The sequence below is a fragment of the Zingiber officinale genome, chromosome 3B (genome assembly GCF_018446385.1).
Source record: "Zingiber officinale cultivar Zhangliang chromosome 3B, Zo_v1.1, whole genome shotgun sequence".
NCBI classification, from domain to species: domain Eukaryota; kingdom Viridiplantae; phylum Streptophyta; class Magnoliopsida; order Zingiberales; family Zingiberaceae; genus Zingiber; species Zingiber officinale.
The window spans coordinates 12072983-12095584 of record NC_055991.1 but is presented as its reverse complement, the minus strand read 5'-3'; the positions used below and the strand labels follow the sequence as shown (position 1 = coordinate 12095584).

General features: G+C 37.3%; 1 protein-coding gene and 2 non-coding genes across 3 annotated transcripts; all 3 read right to left on the bottom strand.

The window, feature by feature from the left end:
• Positions 1-14242: 14242 nt before the first annotated feature.
• Positions 14243-18206, bottom strand: LOC122055914 (rRNA 2'-O-methyltransferase fibrillarin 1-like). Its single transcript, XM_042617603.1, has 7 exons — positions 18159-18206; positions 17703-18022; positions 17527-17622; positions 16823-16900; positions 16552-16728; positions 14708-14776; positions 14243-14612 (listed from the first exon to the last, which is right to left on the bottom strand). Exons 1-7 carry the CDS (start codon positions 18172-18174, stop codon positions 14430-14432), a joined length of 939 nt encoding a protein of 312 aa, XP_042473537.1. The 5' UTR covers positions 18175-18206; the 3' UTR covers positions 14243-14429.
• LOC121968965 lies at positions 15714-15785 on the bottom strand. The gene has a single exon (XR_006108468.1). It is a non-coding gene; the product is annotated as a small nucleolar RNA snoR60 (small nucleolar RNA).
• On the bottom strand, positions 16055-16126 carry LOC121968966. The gene has a single exon (XR_006108469.1). It is a non-coding gene; the product is annotated as a small nucleolar RNA snoR60 (small nucleolar RNA).
• Positions 18207-22602: the final 4396 nt, after the last annotated feature.

Sequence of the window (22602 nt, the reverse complement as noted above, 5' to 3'; positions counted from 1 at the left end):
TATAAAGAAAATAGTAAAAAAAAGATCATTTTGAATTAGATTTTTTTTTGACTTATTCGGATCGAATTCGAATTGGTCAGATGTAGAAGTTTCAAATTGGAATCAGATTCAGATTGAAATCTAAAAAAAAAATTGATCTGACTTATATTCAATCCATTTAAATTGACATCTCTGTTATTTATTAGTATTCCATTTTAAGTGATTGAAAGAAAAGGGATAGAGTTACGAACAGAGGAAATATATATATATATATATAAAAAGGATTTAAGATTTGAATATTAACTTTATGATTTAATGGATTTTTTTTTAATAAACGGGTAGCTTAAAAAGATTAAGCTCATGAGGTTAGATAGGTTAGTCAACATAAATTGAATAATAAAATATCAACCAAATAAATATATATATATATATATATATATATATATATTTGCGAATTTTATTTTTTAAAACATTAAAAAATATATAATAGACTGACAAAAACTAAATTTTTTATTGTTGATAAAATAACTTCCATTGAATTAAGATTCTAATCCTAAATATGCTCTGCCAGTTGATCAAAACTATTTGGCTTTAAAATTTATTGGACAGCGTAATCCAAGATGGACAATTTCATAGTAATTCGTTGGGCGTCGTGAATTTAAGATTTTTACTCATCACAAAGATAAATATAATTACACACAAATGGATGTATATATATATATATATATATATATATAATTTGTTTTACTCAATACAGAATTTATACAATTAATTTAATCTAATTCTATAAGATATTTAGGTGACATTTGATTAAATGATGGGAATGACTATGGGTATAGGTTTGATAGTAAGGTGGAATGAGAATGAGAATGAGAATGAAAATGAAACCCACCTAGTTATATGAGTTTTGTTGATTCCCAAAAATCTAGAAATCATTCCCAAATTGTCATTCTCAAACTCACAAACCAAACACTATCTTTTACTATCATTCCATTCTCTCATTTCCAAACCCATCAACCAAACACCCCCTTAGTCTTTCTATTACATAATTTATAGATCAAATAAACCCTTAAGCACAGTATGTAAAATATGATTTGGATTTCAATATATTTGTTTTTTCCTTTCAAAGCTTTCAAGTTTAGTCTTGTTTCTGAGCACTAGCCTAGTAGTGTTGTCACGCCCCAGAAGAGTCTTTGACCGAAGAAATTTCAGCAACATCTCCCCTGTACGGGTGATAATCTGAAGCATTACTACATACCAAATATACATCAGCCACACTCGGCTGGAATATATATAGAATAGAAATATCATAACTACGCAGTTTAATATACTCAGCCTACCCGGCTCGACAAAAATGAAATAAACCACGCAGTTTAATAAGCCTACACGGCTGAATCCAAAACACACAGCAGCGGAAGACGTGAAACGATACGAACGTAAAACCAACAACGATACTAACAAAATACCTGTCATCACAGACTTGACCCAAAATTCACATCGACTTATTTAAAAATAAAATACACAAAATCAATATACCACCCCAAATGGTAACAAAACCAAAACAAAAATTATCCTCGAGCGTGACGTAGGACCCAGGACTGGCAGCCGACATCTCTCCAAGCATCCATGACTCATCTATCTGTTACCTGGTGGAAGAAAACCATTTTGTGGGGTGGTGAGTATTGGAACTCAGCGGGTAAGGAAAGAGATAGTGCATGAACATAACATGTAAGTAGAGAGTGTCAACAGTATACAGCCTCATAAGAAGAATATCAGATACTATAATAGAACCAAAATAAATGCTCATACCTGAAACCATATCCTAGGCTAGGTATAGTAGGTCAGAACTGGTACTAATCTGCTACAGTTCAGCTCATACTACAAAGGTAATAAGCAAGGTATATACAAATTTCCAATGACTAAACATCTACAATGAGAATATATCTCAACATAAGTAAGCATATCAGCATATGTGAACAACAACAGTAAGCAATAATAGCATATATAGACAGCAGCAGCCAAAGCAAATATAATAACAACAGCGTATGCACGGATGGTCACTCCCGCCCACCTCTCTGCATCATGACCCCTGTATGGTCGAGAGGCCGGGTCAGTGACAGACTGTACACCACTCCAGCTACTACTCACACGAGTGGCCGAGGGGACAGTTGTATAGTAGCTAACTAGCTACATCTGCGACGGGGTCCCTATTGCTCGTACTTCAGCTACCACTCACACGAGTGACCGAGTGCGGCACGACAGGACAAGCGGTATCAACTCCAGCTACCACTCTCTCGAGTGGCCGAGGATGCGGCATGCATGCAATGACATGATGCGAACAATGCAACAGTCGTCATATATATAAGCGGAAACAAGTATGCTACATGAAGCCAGCATGCTCAATATAGTACATAAATAAACAACAGTCAAAGCATACAAACATGGTATCTAGTATCTGCTACTGATCATGGACAACAACAAGAGACTGTATAGATATGGAACGAATTTCTCAAAGATTACGTGGAAGTATCAAGCGCAGGAAAGTAAGAGTGGAGTCAAGGTAAACAGTCTTTATCCAAAATAATTCATGCATTAAGGTCAAAGAACTAAAAGAAAACAAAGCAAGAAGTACCCGCCTTTATTGCGAAGATCGTGCCAAACCAACCCGACGTCAAATCACCCGTATCGAATCAAAATCATGCAAACACATGATGCATATTTAACTAATTTCATAAATAACAACTAGCTAAACCGAACCCCAACCTAATTAGCGGAAACCCTAATCTAACTATGAACCTCGATTCATCCAAATTCATCATCAATTAAGCGTACAAATCAGCAATGAGATTCTAAATTCATAATTCAGATTTAACTAGCTACCACACCTCAAGAATAAGTTACCAACAATCAGATGTACTCCACACAACTCCCACACTAAAATTTCGGACTAAACAACTCAAGAAACCAAGATCACAACAGTACTGCATCATCACAAAGAATCAAATCACATAGAAGACTCGCAACCTATCTGAAACCTTGTGACCTGAAAAGGGAATCAAACAAAACCAAGCTTCACTTATCTGTCTAGAATTTAGGAATGGTAGGAGAAACAAGAGCCTTTTCAATTCAAAACCATGGAATTGCATTAGAGTTCACTGCATCAGTTTCCCAAATTCTGCAGCTATTCAAGAAACAAAGCAACATCGTATAGAATCTGAACTCGATCCCTACTCAAATCGTCAAGGAGAAGCCAAACTAAACCACTTCCAATCGTAAACACCAAAATCCATTGTAAAATCTCAAGAGGAAACACAGAATGAAGCAAGATCAAGGAAGGAAAACAAACTTGAATCGTGACACACCCAATCAATCGGGCAATAGAAAACCCTAGGTTCCAAATCCTTACCCCACTAACCTTATATCTACATATTAGAGAGTACTTGCCGGCTGCTGTTCGCGAGAGGGAGAGGTGAAGGCTGGTGCTCGTATGAGGGAAGGAGAACCGGCGGCTGGGCCTCATCGTGACCGGCGCTGAGGCCTCGTCTTCGGTGCTGGCGGAAGGAGGAAAGGCCGACGGTGTTCGGGGGTGCCCGTGCAAGGGAGAACGAAGAAGGCAGGAGTTCGGCAGAGGGAGAGGTTCGGCGGTGCGAGGAGAGGGTGCGGGACGAAGGTGGAATCGGGAGAGGGAGTTCGGGCGGTGGTGCTGGCTAGGGCACGAGGAATAAAACTTAGGGTAATTAATATAAACCTTAGGTTAATTAAAATAATCAACTCCCTAATAAATAAGTATTCCAAACAGACTTTTTCTCAAACTCAGTAATGCATCCCCATTAAATACGTCATACGAGCTCTGATTAATTCTAGAAAAATTTCTAAAAATTCCAATAAGATTATTCGTTCATTAATATTATTATTTAATTATTATTTGGTTCGGTATTTTACAAGTGCCCTAATATTCTTAAGGCTTTATGCTACCATCCAAAATATCTAGTGCTATAAAAGATCTAACATCTAGTATAGTTAAGCTTGACAGGTTTGATGGCGGCAATTTCATTCGTTGGAAGAAGAGGGTTCATTTTCTCTGGATGGCTCTAAAGATGGTTTATGTGCTCAATACCCTAAAGACAACGTATAAAGGAGAGGAGGAGGAGACATTGGGCGAACTTCATGCAAAACAGAAGTGGGAGACAAACGATGAAATTTGTAGAGGTCACATCCTCAACGTCATGGAGGACAATCTGTTTGACGTCTACCATACGGTAGGAACTGCCAAGGAGCTGTGGGTAAAACTTGAGGCAAGGTATATAAGAGAAGATTTCACAAGTAAGAAATTTCTTATCTCAATATTCTTCAATTATAAAATGATGGGCAATAGACCATCATGTAAAAATTCACTAAATTGGAAAGAATGTTAAAGCATTTTTCTCAATACAATTTAATTATAGATAAGACAATAATTGTTAGTACTTTGATTGATAAACTTCTCCCCTTTTGAAAAGACTTCAAGAGAGATCTTAAGCATTAAAAAAAGAAGATATCTCACTTGAAAGTTAGCTAACTCTCTTCGTATTAAAGAAGAATTGAGAAATTTGTAAACCCTTCCATCAAAGGAGGATGACAAAGGCAATGAGCCAACCATTAAGGTGAATGTCATAGAAGAAATTCAAAACAGAAAATTCAAAAAAAAAGGTTTTCTATGGCAAGGACAATGGAAAAATCAAGAAAAAGAAAAGCAACTGCTATCATTGCAAGAAGGAGGGACACTACAAATATGAGTGTCATCTTCTTAAGAAGAATGGAAATGCTTCAAACTTTCAAGACAAAGACAATGACAATCACTGTTTTTGCTCCGAAAATAGTGATTGTCATTCCGGTGCGTCGACAATCACTGTTTTTGCTTCGAAAGTTATCCTTGTCAACACAAAACCAAACAAAGAGCAGATATCCGAACAAAAGAGTATATATGATGAGTACATGATAAAAGAGGCGATCATGTAAAGAATATATGCGTATAAAGCAAGTGAATGTGCGTTAAAACATGCATAAACGATCATAATATTTACGACATCATCGCACCACCGTTTGTCGATCGTCGGGCATCGACGTCAATCACCTCTGCCCTGATTTCCCACGATCATCTCATTTCTCTTCCTTACTCCTCCTGAACGTCGGTCGCCACTTGCAAGCTCCTGTTGATCGTGTCGGCACCTATCGACGATCGTTGCTCCTCTCTTGCTCATCACTGACGGTCATCTAAGTCTTGTTCTAGCAGCCGACCTCCCTTCTGGCATCTCATCTTTGGTCGCAGATACCAAAGGGGCTTCAGACAGCCAAGCTTCCGATCGTGCCCTAGAACTACCTTCGTGTAACGTCCGAAAATTCTCAAATTATTTTTAGAAATATTCTATGATTTTTTTGGAATTATTAGATATTTTTCCGGAATTTTCCGAGTAGCGGAAGTAGCAAAAATTATTAGAAAAGTAAAATGGCTTAAGCGGGAATCGAACCCGGGACCTCTCGGGTCCGCTAAACCTTTAGTTAGCCTTAGTAACCGGTGAACCCAGTAGGGCCGTGCTGAAAGAGAAGGGAAACATTTATATTTATATTTGAGTTGGGCCTAGTTACCCACTTAATATAAATTAAAAACTTAAGTTGGTTTGGGTTATTTTTAGTTGGGTTCGGCAACATCTCTTTCTCAAAAACCCTCACCGCCGAACACCCTCTCCTTCTCCTCTTCCTTCTCTCGGCGCCCAAACAAGCCAAAGCCAACCCTAGGGTTCCCTCCCTAGGGCCCTAAGAGCACCTTCCGGCAGCGATTCCAACACAAGAACGTTCCCCTCCGCGAGAAGGACGCGTTGGGGCGAGGAGATTATCGAAAGGATCGTCTCCACCGGAATTTTAACGATTAGATTTGTAAGAAATCTAGCACGCAAGGTAAGAAACCCCTCACCTGCAGTATAAGTAGCTCCGTTTGGTTTTATACGCACTAGTTTAGCTATATGCAGTTTTTATCGACGCATAGGGTGAATTTGACCCTCCTCGCAGATTTAGGGATTTAGTGAGTACTTCTAGATGGGCCGGATACGTATTCCCTCTTCAGTGGGGGTTCCTAGACGTTGTCGGGTGCCTAGAAGTGGTCTCCCTAATAGAGGGGAGAGTTGGGGCACACTAGGTGTTCGATAAAATAGCTAGTTAAGTTAAAATGCAAATTAGACATTTTAATAGCTCAGTTAAATGTATTAGAAGCATTTAAATCAGTAAATCAGTTTATTTTAGCTTATATGGGACTACGGTCCAATGGGTGGGCTCCCACAGTCGCCTCTAGGTTCAGACAACCTAGCTCTAGGTTCAGATAACCTAGACAGCAAAACAGATTAGCTATATTCAGTATTTTATTTTCAGTGGCACTGTACTGGATCAGATATCCATTGGGTTGGACTCCCACAGTCATCCCTAGGTTCAGATAACCTAGTTAACCCTACTAAATTCGGGACTTGCAAGCCCGGGTCTAGTTAGGGATGCGCGCACAGCAAGTACAGTTGCCGGGCCCAAACAGCATGATTATATATTTTCACTTATTATGAATTAGTTTTCAAAGCTCAAATTAGTTATGTTAGTTGAGTTGGAATTCAGTATCAGTTTAGCTACAGTTTAGCTTATTATATGTTCAGTTCAGTTATCTTTATTGATTCATATGATTGGTTGTCATGCCATGATTGTATGCTTATATGTCATGCCATGTTTAGTTTATTCAGTATACTTAGCATATCTTTTCAAACAGCATGATTTAAAATCATAATTGCATCGTATGCATGTTTTAGTGAGGTAGATGGTTTCTTACTAAGCTTTTTAGCTTACAGATACTCTTTTCCTTATACTGTAAAAGGAAAATGGACTAGCAGTGGAGGCTGGGGGTCAATGCAGATCGAGATGGTGTGTGTGACAGGAACATGGAATAAAAGATCCTTAGGGGATCTAGCAAGCTTAAACAATTGAACTTTTAGTATTTCTATTTTCACGCACTTTGAATTGTTAAATGCTACGAACTAGTAAACCATGCTTTATATCCAGTTTAGAATGCTAGCTTTATGTCATTAGAATATATTCTATGGATTGTATAAGTGAAATGTGAGATTTTGGCACGAACAAGTGCTGAAATCAGAGCTTAACTGCAAAATCAGAAACCCCAATCGATCGGTGGATCGATTGGGGGGTCCCAATCGATCAGCTGATCGATCGAGAAAATTGCTCCGCGAACAGTAGGTTTCTGGATCGATCAGCCGATCGATCCAGCAATTTCTGTCGCGAACAGAAGGTTCGGGGATCGATCACTGGATCGATTGGTTAGTCTGGATCGATCAGCCGATCGATCCAGAATATCGTCCCGAGCACAGTAGCGTGCTGGATCGATCACTGGATCGATCCAACCTATGTCCCGCGTACAGTAGCCGGCTGAATCGATCCCTGGATCGATCCGACGTTCCAATCGATCAATGGATCGATTGGGAGGTCTGATAGCAGCTGGAAAACATTTATTTCAGTTCCTTGACCATAGGGGATGTAGTATACGCCAGATATACTTTAGATTACACCCTTTAGCATGTATAGTATCAAGAAATGTTAGCAGCTTAGAAAATTTCAAATTAGTACAGCTTCCGCACTTAGATTTAATGATGATCATGGAATAGTTTAGCAACGATTAATGTAACGATCGGCCTCACAGCCTAGTCAGTAGAAGGCGGGTCGTTACACTTCGAGCCGCCTCTTCCTGATCTGGCACCGGCTCACTGAGTGCCAGCATCTATTAACCTAGCGCCACCATCAGCATCTAATTGCTTGCTACCATCGCCGAAGAAGAGGGAAGTTAGGTAAAGATTCTTGTTAACTTCAACAGTGATGTGGATTTAGGTAAATTATTGTTAGAATTTCTAGCTAGTTGGATTTGGGATTGTTTTCTAAATGGCAGTGGAGGATTACGTGCAGTTGCTTGGTTCCAGCTTTGGGCCCAGCCACTGTAGCTCCGATTGTGAGCAACAACACGGTCGAATTTAGGTGAGTTTTTTATGGATTGGTGTTGGAATATCCGAAATTTAAAGCTATGTTTAGGTTTTAAGACTTTTGGTGCTTGATCAATTTCTCTGTTTTCATAGCTTTGGTTGGCAGTGTTGTTCTGACCATCTTTCCGACAGCAAGGGGTTTTCTGGAAATGGGTTGATTCAAAAGCAAACAGATTAGGGATGTTGATTCGAGATGGGCGTCTCGACGTAGGATTTCTGGTCGCGATCTTCTTTTTGTGACGGGTAACTTGACTTATCTTTTAGATATTGTCATTTGATATGCATAGTGGATTTTAATTAGTAATAATTTTGTTATATCTGCATCGGTATGTCCCCTCGGATGGGTCTAATGGCTAGCACATGAGGTGTTGCCACAATGAGGTCTGGGGTTCAAATCTCGGCAAAGCCGAGGTAAATACCTCCCTTATGTGCTTGTCATTATTCCAAAGGCTAGTAGCCGTCTGTGATTTACCTCCTCCGTGTTGGTCCTAGGATGAGTTGGCGGGGGCGCTGAGGGCGAGCGTATTCGCCTTTTTGCCACAATTGATTCCTTCAGCATGCTTATTTATTAGCTGTTTTACATCCATTACCCTCTTGATTATTTATGCTCATAGAGGTAGTGACATATCATGCCTTATGATATACCGGACTAGACATTTACCATATCTGATACGTGTACCTAGATCTTCTTATTTGAGCCATTTATTTTTTGTACATGTTTTATGGAGGTAGATATGGTCAGGATTTTCATGCTTAGTGTCATGCACCATCTCGCATGATTGCATGTTGAGCGATTATTGGCTCCATTATTGTTGAGCACATCGCCAGTTATATGAATCTGCACACACAACCACTCATGAGTTAGTGGTTTTTATTCAGGTAGGGTGTGTTACAGCAGGTTGCTTTGTCAGTGCTCCGCTAGTCCACTTATAGGTAGCGTAACGCAGCGTGGTAGCAGAACAGGAATCCCTCCTCTAGACTGGCTCAGGGAGATGAGAGCATTGAGCTCCCCCACTTATGATTTGGGGTAGGAGGATAGGTATACTCCGACAGTATCCTGTCCACTCGGTCACTCAGGAGCAGTGATGGCAGAGTGCACAGTTGTCACAGCCCTACCCACTCGGTCTCACCATCGTATGTGAGATGATTGACTGGCATCAGGGGTGACCAGGACATGTCATTTGCATCATATACATGATTGCATTTATTTCTTGTGTTTACTACACTTTGTTTGTTGCATATTTGGTGGATGCATATGATTGACATGCATACATGAGATATGACATTTTCGGTCTGACGACCTTATTATTCTGATAGGAGGTCCTGGTGAGTACAGCTTCTCCCATTTCCTTCAGTTTTGCATTTTCCATTATTATTCCAGGAGACTATACGCATAATTTTTACTATTGGTTATTTTCTACTATGCATGTCAACTTGGTATCCGCTAAGTGTTGGACTCACCCTGTTGATATATTTTCTATATCAGGTTGAAGCTGTCAGGAGGTTCCAGTCGCTAGTCCCCACTAGGTGTCGAGGTGATTTTATATATATTCGGATTTGTGTTTCCTTGTTAGTGAACTACATACTTGTGATGTATGTGTTTTGCACTTTGGATTTTATATCGTGCTTCGGGTCTGATGCCCACATTTCCACTGCAAAGGTTTTCTGAGGTGTGTGTTTCCCTCGTTATAGTGGAGTAGGAATTATTATAAATTGCGTGGTTGTGTAGTCAGTCGAAGGCTGATTTATTATTAACTGCATGGATTGTTTATCTTTGTCTATTATATATTCCAGCCGTGTTGGCTGATGGTTGTGAGCCCTGAGGGCTTTGTAGATGAGTTTCAGATTATCACTCGTACAGGGGAGATGTTATCGAAATTTCCTCGGTAGGGACTCCCTCGGGGCATGACAAATACTCCGTCCGTCCAGAGTTGAGTTCACCTAAACCCAACTCTGGCCTTCTCCTTGAATAGTTTTCCTTCCCGGCTTCTTGTCCCTCGTAAGCACTGTGCGCGTCCTTCTCATCCGCTGGTGTACTCTTCCATAGTACCTCGTCCCTCCGATGCACTAACCCGTTAACTCACTTCCTGTGTCATCCTTCTCGCTAGCTGCATCTTCCACTCGACTTCTTATGTTTCTAAGTCCCTACACAGTTAGACACAAAGCATAAGAAATGCAGAACCTAACTTAACTTAGTTGATTACATCAAAACCAACCCCGGGGTACTTACAAAATGTATATTTTTGAATGGTGAGTTACATGAAGAGGTGTATATGAAACAACCAGAAGGGTTTGTGGCACCTGGACAAGAGCACAAAGTGTGTAAACTTGTGAAGTCATTGTATGGACTTAAACAAGCTCCAAAGAAATGACATCAAAAATTTTATCAAGTAATACTTGCTAGTGGATTCAAAATCAATGAATCAGATAAATATATATATAGCAACTATTCAAATGGCAAAGGTGTCATAATATGTTTGTATATGGATGACATGTTGATCTTCGGTTCAAACCTAGAGCAAGTCTTAGAAATCAAAAAATTGCTATCAAGCAAGTTTGATATGAAAGATATAGGAGAAGTTGATGTCATCTTAGGTATAAAGATCAAAAGATAACAAGGATCAATCCTACTCTCATAGTCTCATTATATTGAGAAGGTTCTCAAAATATTTAATCACTATGATTGTAAATCGGCTTTACCTCTCTTGGACCCTAAAATTGACCATGTCAAGAATGAGGGTTCGACAGTATCACAGTTGGAATATTCACAAGCGATAGAAAGCTTGATGTATGTCATGACTTGTACTCGTCTGGATATTACTTATGTAGTAGGGGTGTTAAGTAGGTATACAAGTAAACCCAACAAACAATATTGGTTAGGTGTTACAAGAATTCTGAGATATCTCAAAAACATAATAAATTATAGTATAAGATATAAGGGAGATCTTTCAGTATTTGAAGGATACTCAAATGCTAGTTGGATACCGAATAAAGATGATCACTCTTTAACAAGTGGTTGGATCTTTACTCTAGGTGATGGAGTTGTTTCCTGGGCATCCAAGAAACAAATATGCATAACCGACTCCACCATAATAGCTGAGTTTGTAGCTTTAACTGTAGCTAGCAAGGAAGTCGAATGGCTAAGAAACTTGTTGTATGAGACACCAATGTGGCCAAAGCCTATCTCTCCTATAACTATACATTGTGATAGCACAAGTATGATTGCCAAGGCTTATAGTGAGGTCTATAATGACAAGTCAAGACATATTAGAGTGAGACATAGTATAGTTAAAGACTTGATAAAAAGTGGAGTCATAACCATAGATTATGTTAAATCCAAAGAAAACTTAGCTGATTTTTTAATAAAATGATTAACTAGATATATAATTGAAAGAACCTCCATTGAGATGTGGTGAAAAGTAAACTTTCAACAATGGAAACATCAATCTAACACTACCACATTGCATAGTCTTGGATTCAATGTAGTAAAAAGTACATTAGACAAAAATTGAAACACTATATCAAAGGTAAGTGTTTAAATTCTCGCTGGTAAAGTGAGGATGAACTTAGTGATTCTTAATAAGTCTTAAAAAATATCATAAATGGCATGGGCATTTGAGAACTTACTTATATGAATGTAGGATTTAATTATCCATCAAAATTTTGGACTTAAACTTTGACACATACATGAAAGGATTGTTTCATTACACAAAGTGTATATTGTTTATAACAATTGGAAAGAGGTGAATATGTGTGTGATGATTCATGTGGTTTGTTACATAAACCTTTAGTTCAAAGCTTAGCTGCTAAAATAGTTTACAAACTTATAAGAAACCATCAAAAAGATAGTGGTTCAATCAAAATAAACCATTATTAATGCACAAATTATCAAGATGTGTTTTGTAATCCATGGATAAAATATTTTTAATTATTGAAAATGGTGAGAGATTGTTGGATATTTTAAATAAATAAAAAGATTTGAAGGAAAAGTCGTGACTTTTAGTCATTTCAATATCATGATGTGCTTGATTGTTTATAAAAAAATTAAGTTGGATGAAAAATAAAACACATTCTTGCTCTCCTTTCCTTTATTTTTTTAAATTGACTTACTCAATGCAAAGTTTAGGCAATTAGCTTCATTTAATCCTATAGGATATTTAGTATTTATGTTGCACAATTTATAAACCAAATAAAACCTTGAGGATAATATTTGAAATACGATTTGGAGATCAATACATTTGTTCTTTCTTTTCAAAGCTTTCAAGTTTGATCTTATTTCTGAGCACTAGCCTAGTAGTACACCAACAATCCGACCATAGCATCTTGCATCTTGACTACAACAGACCACAAATTGACCGTGGCCTTGCCCGTTGCGTTGCGAGGTCATGGGTAAGGCTCGACTTAGCCATGAGGTTGCGACCATGACATCGTGGCCTCACCACGAGGAGTCTTCCGAGTAAACATAGCATAAAGATCAAGTGCTAATTAAGATAAAATTAGCAGAATAACAATCATTTATTAAGACTGTCAAACTGTTCATGCTTAAAATTTGGCAAATAAAAGAAGAGAATGTTAAGAAAGGCGATGCTATATATATTTTATTTTTTTCCTTGAAAACAAAATTCAGGCTCGGGGGACGGATCAAATTGGCAATACTTCGATTAAGCCAAATCAGAAAGACAATTACAGATAAAGCCATTGCATGGGAGACCAGATCTGTTGGTAAAAACAAAGTGGATTAGGAGTTGGACTATTCGTAATTATGGTTGGATTATGATCATAATCCGATTGTAATTAGTTACGATCTGGTCATAATTAATTACGATCTCTTTTTGAATTCACCATCCCCATTAGGTTATAATTTTGGTCGGAATGAACGGCCGAAAGTCACCCGGAGGCCGCTAGAAGTAGGAAAGTGTCCAAGTTACTGAGCGCTGAGCGGGAATCGCATCCAATTATGATCGGATCATGATCACGATCCAATCGTAATTATAAATAATTCATCCTCTAATCCATATTTTTTTGTTTAGAGCAAGAGATGCTCCCTACACAGATTAGTTGGTCAATAGTCGATCCATTTAACACAGGTTAAAGATTTGATTATTATTATTATAGCACTTTTCAGTCAACCAATTTAGCTTTCTTTTCAGCACCTTAACGGTTGCAAGGTCAACGCCTCCCACGCATTCGCCGCCTCTCTTGATGTTTGTGTGCAATGCAGCTTGATCTTGAGCTTGAGTTTGATCCTCAGCCTCTTGGATTGCACAACAAATCTGCATTGGTATGCATGAACACACAGGAGCTGTGCTTGCTAAGGCTTGATAGAGGTTGGATCCTGCTAAGCATATATAGCATCAAACAAGCAAGGTCATCCATAATTCGTCTCAAGTTAAGTTGTGCCCAGTATAGATAACCTAATAGAGGTCGGGCTATGTCAGACTAGACCTAACGTGGGAGTTGTGCCTGCCGAGGCTAGATAGAGGTTGGATCACGCTAAGCAACGAGGACAGATGCCCTAAAGTAATCCACATCTCAAATTGAGTTAGGATACCAACAATAACAAGCATCTCGCCTCAAGACAAGTCGAGATGTGATTCAATTTTTTCTTGATACCCGCACTGAAGGCAACTTCATGCACGAACTCCTTTGCCCACTTGATAGATGCAAGTGAGAGTTTTATGTGCATAAGAGTAGTGTTCCTACCCAACTCAATTGAGCAAAAACAAGCTTAACACTAAAATCAAATGACATGGAGGTTCCAATCGCCTAAGAAGACTAGGAAAGCGATGAAGGGATAGCCTTGACCACACGGTTCAAAGAAAGTGCCAATGAAGAGGAGAAAGGGACAAAGAGTACAATGAAACTTAATGAATGAAATGTTGAAGAACAAGAAGTCACAAGAGGGCTTTGACCCCTCTTCATCATTAATCCATCTAAACTTTTAAGGAAAAAAAAAACACTATTGCCAAGTGCCAACCAATGCTTGATCGCCACCCAGTGTCGACGATCACCAATTAACCATCAATCTAAACCCTAAACTCTAAAACCCCAAATAAGTGAATTCAAAGTTACATTCTACTATGAGGCAATAGAAACCCTTTTCTAGGTTACATCCATAGCTACGAAGCATCAGCTAATTCTACTAACCATCTGATGAATGACAGATAATCGACAACAGAAGATTCCTATTATATAACAAAATAGTATGACAAATATATAAGATAATATTGATAGACTTGATTCTCAAAATTCAACGTTCTTTTCATGCATTTGTAAACAAAATGACTTGAATGCAAACATAAAAAATTCTCACCTAGATAATATTTATTGAAAGAAATTCAATACAATACAAAGAGGTGGACAACACTTGCTCAGAGCAATTGAGATAAATCCTTATCTTTCAGAGGCAACTTTCTGTTTCTTAAGCATGCGATAGCCACCAACAACACAGGCATGGTCCCTTTCAAATGGTTCCAAAGTGACTTGCTCTGAAGGTTTGAATTGTTCTGCCTGGAGCTTTTTCACTTCCTGGGCAAAAACAGCCTCGGAAGGAACAGTGGAGTCAATGCAGTTGGCCTGTGACAGGGAGCACGCAGACAATATACAATGAGTACTGAAATAAATGATAACCTAGATCGGAAGTATATAGATGAAAGGAAAATCTAGGTTACCTTAATTGAAATCACAAAATGTCCACCATTCTTCAAGAAGTATGAAGCATTCAGAGCCAAGATTCTTGCCTGCAAGAATACTATAGCCAATGAAAAACTTAAAAAAATCAAGTTTAAAAAGCTAATATCGCACCACAAATGGATAATACATTCTGTCCTCTAGTTTTTCCTTAACCATAGGTTGCTTCTCACCCATCAACAGAGTCAAGAATAATCAGTAAATTCCTTGACAATCCACTTAGCTACATAGACTGGGAAGAGACGCTAAATACCAGAGTTGCTTTGGTAGTTGAAAACTTTATGTACCGCTCATATTATTGGAGCAGTGAAGGGGTATAATAGTGGAAATAATTCCCAAACATAAAGGACTAAAGACAACTAAACATTAGAGATGGATATTATCTTGAACTAGAAAACAATTAGTTAAAAACTTACTATTTAATTAGAAAAGGAATTGAGAGATAATCACACAAATTAGACTTCTCATGCAATACATTATCATCCGTTGTAGACAAAATCAGAGGTTGTCAATTGTAAGGGTGAGGAAGCATATCATTTATAGTTCCTTGGCATGTGTATTATAAATATATTTTCACATTTTAACAATTTTTCATATTTCCTACATTGTCAATTATTAGACTAATAGGGTCTTTATATTGCAGTTGGCAATCAGCAAAGTAACTTTACCAATGAGTTTCTTGTAACCAAAAGCAGACAGCAATCATTTCAACTAGAAAAGTTCATTTACAAATACTATTTATGCTAATCATCTTAAGTAATATTTAAGCCACCACAAATCAACCAATCAGACAAAGAAAGAAACAGCACAAGAAATTTTATGGAATAAAAGGGAAATAATGTTAATCATATCAAGAGTCCCTTAAGATGTAATATATTATGAAGCATAAATATTAAATGAAATCTGCCAAAAACTGCTATGAGCATAAAATTTAAAATGAAAACAACCAAAAAACTGCAATGTGCATATAAGGAACTAGAGTTAATGTGCATCAGAAACTCGAATCTGCATCATCCATGATGTCCTGAAGGGGAATCCGAGTAACTTCATCATATGCATGGAACTTCTAAATCAAAATTGAAACCAATCTTGGAAAATTCAACATTTAATATCAAAACAAAAGTTTCTTCATTTTAATACAAAATTGTAGTTTGCAACATGTCCAAATTTCTGTGTAGTTAAAAAGTTGATGACTGAAATAAAATAATGGCATATAGCCCATGATAACTCAAAATGATATTCTGAAGGATGTCAATAACTTGAACAAAGTCAATAACTTGATTGCAAAAAAATAAAAGACTGACATTGGAATAATTTGTCCACTCATATGCATCAAAAACTCAAATCTGTATCATCCATGTTGTCTTAAAGGGGAATCCGAGTAAATTCAACTTATGCATGAAATTTTATATCAAAGACTAAATAAATATTCAAGAAAAAAAAAATCAAAGTACATTGAAACAAAAGCTTCCTAATATTAAGATGAATATCATAAATTCTTGCATGTTCAAATCTGATGTTGAGTTAGTGTCGCCCACCAAAATAAGATGAATGAGAGTCCATAATAACTCAAAAATGACAAAATTCAAGGATATCAATCACTTCAACAAATCAAAATCATTTTATTGATGCATCATAAAAAAATGCCACTAGCACAATAAGCAAAAAAAGAAAACAATTTCCCAGGAATAATGCTTCAACTCCAATTGAAGACTCTAATTATATACAATTCATGTATACCTCCAAACTTTCCAAATTAAAAATTAGATTGGGATCAAGGCAAATGGCATGTTGAACTACATGAATCTAGTGCTAAAATCCTTACCTGATCAGGCTGAGCCACATCTGAAAAAATAACATCCACCATGCCAACCAACATCCTATATCTAGCAGGATGTCTAGCATCCTCTATTATGGGAATCACATTAGTACGCTTTTTGGCCATATTTACAAGATCTCTACCACTTCGATGTGAGAATTCCACAGCATACACAACTCCTGTCTGTAAAAATGAAAAATAATAAGAAATACATATTGAATTGTATTTTATCCAACAAATTTAGCACTAGAAACCATAAAACTTTAGATAAACTTACAGGTCCAACAATGTCAGAAACATGAGACACTGTAGTCCCTGATGCACCACCAAGATACAGAACACGAGTGCCAGGAGCCTAAATATAAAACATAACATTACTGCAATAATAATAAACCATCAATGCAGAATATCAAGCAATAAAGAAAAGAGCCAGTGAAAAAAATGTTTTAGCTTGTCTTTACAAATCCAGGTCAAAAAGAAATAATTAGATGGCCATAATCAAGTGTACCAAACTGCTTCTAGGTACAATTAACGCTGAAATCTGTCACACTTATACTTCATAAAATCAATCTGATTAAAAGCATGAACTCTTCATTAAAATGAATGTTTTGAAGAAAAAACCAAGAAATTATATAAAATTTCAGTGTGGCAACTGCCCTCTTATAGAGCTTGGCAGCTTGATTGGGCTTTAACGGTCATACATATCACAAACTCAAAACATTCAGCAACAAAAACAGCAACTAAGAACAATGGACAGAGAGATGCATGCTTGAGCTATTATGTTAGACCACTAGATGAAAAGGCAATATCTGATGTCTACTATATTGCCAATATATCTTTTGAATTTTGATCATCAGTAAGGAGTGAAATTATAAGTTGGTGATTATCAACAGAAACTTACTATAAGACCATCTAGCCACACATCAAACACAGAATAATGACTAGCAATCTAAGACTTTTGAGTAATCATGGAGAACTTACAATCCAAATGTTGTCCACGCCACCAATTATAGCTGCTGCAAGTTTTGACCGGAACGGATTCCATATCCTGTACTCAACTTTAGTCCCATCCTCATTCTACAATAGCAAGACAAAGTTAAATATCACTAACACAGAAAACACAATGATCACAGATAATGTGAAGACAGATAAATCACCTGAACAGAAACTCGCTTCTCGCCATAAACAGATTCACCAGAGACCATGTTCTTCGTGCAGAGCGCGTCTTCTTTCCCTTTAGCCAGGAAAACTCCATCATGCCGGTGTGGCTGGACAACAACCTTGCTCCCGCCCTTCATACCCCCGCCCCGGCCTCCGCCGCGGCCTCCACCACGGCCGCTTCCTCCCCTACCTCCTCGTCCGCCTCCACGGCCCCTTCCACCACCACGGCCTTCTGCCCCACCGCCTCGACCTCCGAATCCTCTCCCCCTGCCTCTCCCTCCTCCACCATCGCTCCGGCCCCTGAAGCTACCACCGCCTGATGAAAAACATCAGAACCCAAACCTACTTAGCATCATTTTCTTCCTCCCAACAAATTAACAAAATGATGAAAGATGATTCTTTCAGCAATCACTAAAATGAAAAGAGAGCTGCTGCAATGAACAAATACTAACCCCTTGGAGGCCTCATGTCGGCGACTAGGTATTCTGCAACGAGAAGAATGATAGAGACGCAAAACTAGGGAAGATGATATTTATAGAGACAGCAAGTTAGGGTTTAGGGTTTGGTGATGGAGCCAAGATATGACTAGTGTGTCTCGATTGAATCGTGGCCGTCCATTTTGGTTTAGTTAAGTGTTAAACACATTGAGTTAAGTAAGAAAGACATTAAATGTAGTTCTAAATGGGGTTGGTACGAGTATTGGAAATGAAAACTCTATTCAAATCTTAAGATCTTTAAAATTTTAACGATGATAAAAAGTCAACTAAGAGAGAATAGGAGAAAATAATTAAAAGTTGAAACTTTAAAATTGTAAAAGTAAATTTGAAGTTGAAACTAAGTCGAAACTCTAAAATTAAGAATGATAATGAGTCGAGTTCGGGTTGGATTTTATATCTTCTGTTCTCATATCTATTGGGTATAGGATCTTTGATGGATATACTTATGCCCCCAAGATATAGCGCAGATGGTGGGCGCATAGTATTTCTGGCGTAATAGCCAGGGGTCGATTCTGACGACCTGGGGTTTTTGTCTTGTTTATATCCAACTATTATCATTATACAAAAATATATTAAAATTAACCACCTATTAAAAATATATATATAATTAAAAAATAGATTAAACATCTATATAATCTCCTTCTAATATCAACAAAAATAGTAAGTTAATTTTAGAAAAAGAATTTTTCTTTTTAATATATATATATATATATATTATTTAATCGAATATTCGAGTCGGATATTAATAGTCCCTCCATACCATCAGATTCGGATGAAATTATCATCCCTATCTAAGGGGGCATTTGGTATGAGCATGGGAATGAAAATCGGAATGGGAATCATTATATTGTGGAATGGGAATGGGAATGGGTATGAGCATGGATATCACTCTTAAAAGCAATGTTTGGTTAGTTGCATACTTTCTATCGGAATAAATCAATATTTCCTTTTTTACCCTTAAAGGAAAATAAGAGAAAAAAATTAGATGTGAGAGAAAAATATGATGAAAGAGAATGATGAGAGAGAAAGTATAATGAGAGAGAAAGTGTGATGAGAAAGAATGAAGAGAGAGAAAGTGTGATGAGAGAAAATGAGAAAAGAGAGTGTGATAGAAGAGAGCATGATGAGAGAAGATGAGAGATAAAATATGATGGGAAAGGATGAAGAGATAGAAAATGTAATGAGAAAAAATGAGGGGAGAGAGAGTGTGTGATGAGAGAGATTGAGGAGAGAGAAAGTATGATGAGAGAGAAAGTGTGATGAGAAAAAAAGAGAACAGTGAGTGTGATGGAAGAGATTGAGAAGAGAGAAAGTATGATGAGAGAGAAAGTATGATGAAAGAGAAAGTGTGTTGAGGAAAAAAAAGGAGGGAGTGTGACAAGAGAGATTGAGGAGAGAGAAAGTGTGATGAGAGCGAAAGTATGATGAGAAAAAAAAAAGACAGTGTGATGGGAGAGATTGAGGAGAGAGAAAGTATGATGAGAGAGAAAGTATGATGAAAAAAAGGAAGAGAGTGTGATGAGAGAGATTGAGGAGAGAGAAAGTATGATGAGAGAGAAAATGTAATGAAAAAAAAGAGGAAAGAGAGTGTGGTAGGAGAGAGAAAGTGTGTGATAAAATGATGAGAGAGAAAATATGATGAGAGAGAACAAGGAGAGAGAAGTGATATGAAGAAAAAATAAATAAATAAATTTTGATATTTGATATTAAGGGAGAAAATTTTAGTTTTAAGTCAAGGGTAGTTTTGGAATAAGAAAATATTTTGATTGATGAAAATAGGGTAATGACTCATTGAAGGGGAGGTACATAAGAATGAGCTATTACCCAATTTCAAGGATTTATTCCCTTATTTGTATTCCTATTCCTATAATCCAAACATTAACAATGGTAATAAATGATTCTCATTCCCATTCCCCACTCCTATTCCCCTAAACCAAACGTCCCCTAAAATCTCAAAAGTAAATTTGAAACCTTAACCTTGAAGGGTACTAGAGATTGTCTTCTTTTTTTTTTTTCTAGAGTAACTTTAATTATTTGTCAAATAAAATTTTACAAAGAAAAACATGATGCAATTATTGTTCCCAAAGTTTTATGAAGTTTGACCGTAAAATATGATAATATAATCAATGTAATTGAGGAGGTTAAAGATTTCTTAATTTTTCCTTTGATGAACTATTAGATTCTTCATGAGCCCAAACGAAATAGATTAGTTGAGAAAAATAAAGAAAAGATATCTAAAGCTTCTCAAGTGAGGGGAGACTAAAAAAAAAGGGAAAATTTTATTGTAAGAGGACATGAAAGAGGAGACTTTCATAGTAGAAAATGATAGAAGATGTAAATTAGATTTAGAGATAACAAGTAGATTCAAGTTGAAAGTAAATACACTTGCTATGGGGACTAACGGTGGTAAAATAAAATTACTATACAATGTCTTTTTTGTTCTAGTTCGGCACATAATTTGTTAAGTATTATAGTTGATGGTGGGTGGCTATGTAGTTTTGTTAATGGAACATGTGTTTTTACACACAAAAATTCTAGGCAATCCATTGTTAGTATGCAAATAACAGAAAATAAAATGTTTTCACTTAAAACTGTTAGTGTAAGTCCTAAGAGTCAATCAAGAATTGATTGACTTAGAACATTTTGTATCATATTTCATTAATAAAAAGTAAAATTTATGATTATTATATTACTTCAGATTTGTGTCAAATGAATAAGTATAATAATGTTCTAGGATAGTAGGTTCTAGTCTACAACATATCAATTAATTAAATTGATAATGAGAGACTGTAAATATATATAGACACTACTCTTAACTATTCCTAATCAAGTATTAATATAAAAGAAAATATTAATGCATTGAGACTAGCATGTAGGTCAATTGATGACTTATTTTCATAAGTCATGGATATGAGATATCAAGTTAACACATGAGTATATATTAGAGAATATATATTGAATTGACACGCAATGAGAATGTTTCATGGATCGTTATATGAGTGTCATAAAATTCTCATAATGACTATTGGTATAAATAGTCTTTAGACCTGAAGTCACTATGGTTCCCTATATTGAATCAATCACACGTGAGAGGGGGTGAATCACGTAGTTTTCAAAAACTCGTCTTTTTGTTTTAAAATCAAAGTATGAATGCAACGAAAAACTAAGAAGAATGAGAACACAAGAAGACACGAACGGTTTACTTGGTTCGGAGTCTTTGGCGACTCCTACTCTAAGACCTAGGTCCCGCAGACCTATCGACGGGTAATCCACTAAAAGCCTCTTTCGGTACCTCCGAAAGAGGAAATCGAGTACAAAAAAAAGTTGAACAAGTGCAACACACTGCACATGTCCTTTTGCATAAAATTAATTACAAAAGAAAATTACCGACACTTAAAGATTAAAGTGGGGGCGTTCGTGTCGATGTCGATCTGCCAGCCATGATCAGAAGTCATCGGACAGCCGCTAGGCATAGAAGCTTTGTAGCAAAGTCGTAGTGGGAGCCCGAAGCAATCGGAACTTCAAATGAACGCGCAATAGCTCATATAAGTGTTGTTGTCTAATGCCTTCTTGAGACAGCCTTATAAAAGGCATGGAAGGCGCCTTCCATAGCCATAGAAGGCGCCTCCAATGAGGCAAGTTCGATCTCGAACAGTCCGATGCTTATCCATGACTTCGACCAAATTTTATCTCGCGGAAGGCGCCTTCCATGGCTATGGAAGGTGTCTTCTATGAACAATACGAAGGCACCTTCTATCTGTTGAATCGAGAATTCACTAGAGGGGGGTGAATAGCGATTTAAAAAAACTTTATCGAGTAAGCACGCAGCAGAAAAAGAGAAGCAAAAAGAGAGCAATGCTAACACAAGTAATCTTTTACTTGGTTCGGAGCCTATGTCGACTCCTACGCCAAGGTCCGCACTCGTTGAGTGCTTTCGTTGGGCAATCACTAATAATTCGAAAAAGATATTACAAATGCAGTACAGGAATTAATTAGTAAAAGAAAAACCAACAATAAAAGTAAGACAGAAAATGAACTTGTCAGAGAGCCTTCGCAGCGTCGCAGAGCACAGAAGAGCAGATCGTGAGTTGTTGTATTGTGACTCCAGCCTTTACCCTCCTTATATAGGAGGTTCGGGGCGCTTGGATCCCTTCGGGCGCCCTGAATATGACGTAGCCGAGTCAACCAGGGATCTTCACATGGCGAGGTGACGTTGCGGATAAAAATTACCTTCGGGCGCCCGGATCCCTTCTGGGCGCCCGGACCCTTGTTTTCCAGCATTCTCCATCCTACAAGAAAACGTTAGTCCGAGGCAATGTAAATTATATTTCCTGCAACACAGAGTATTATCACAGTTTATAATAAAACAGGATAGTAATTAGATTCTATCTCCTCGAGA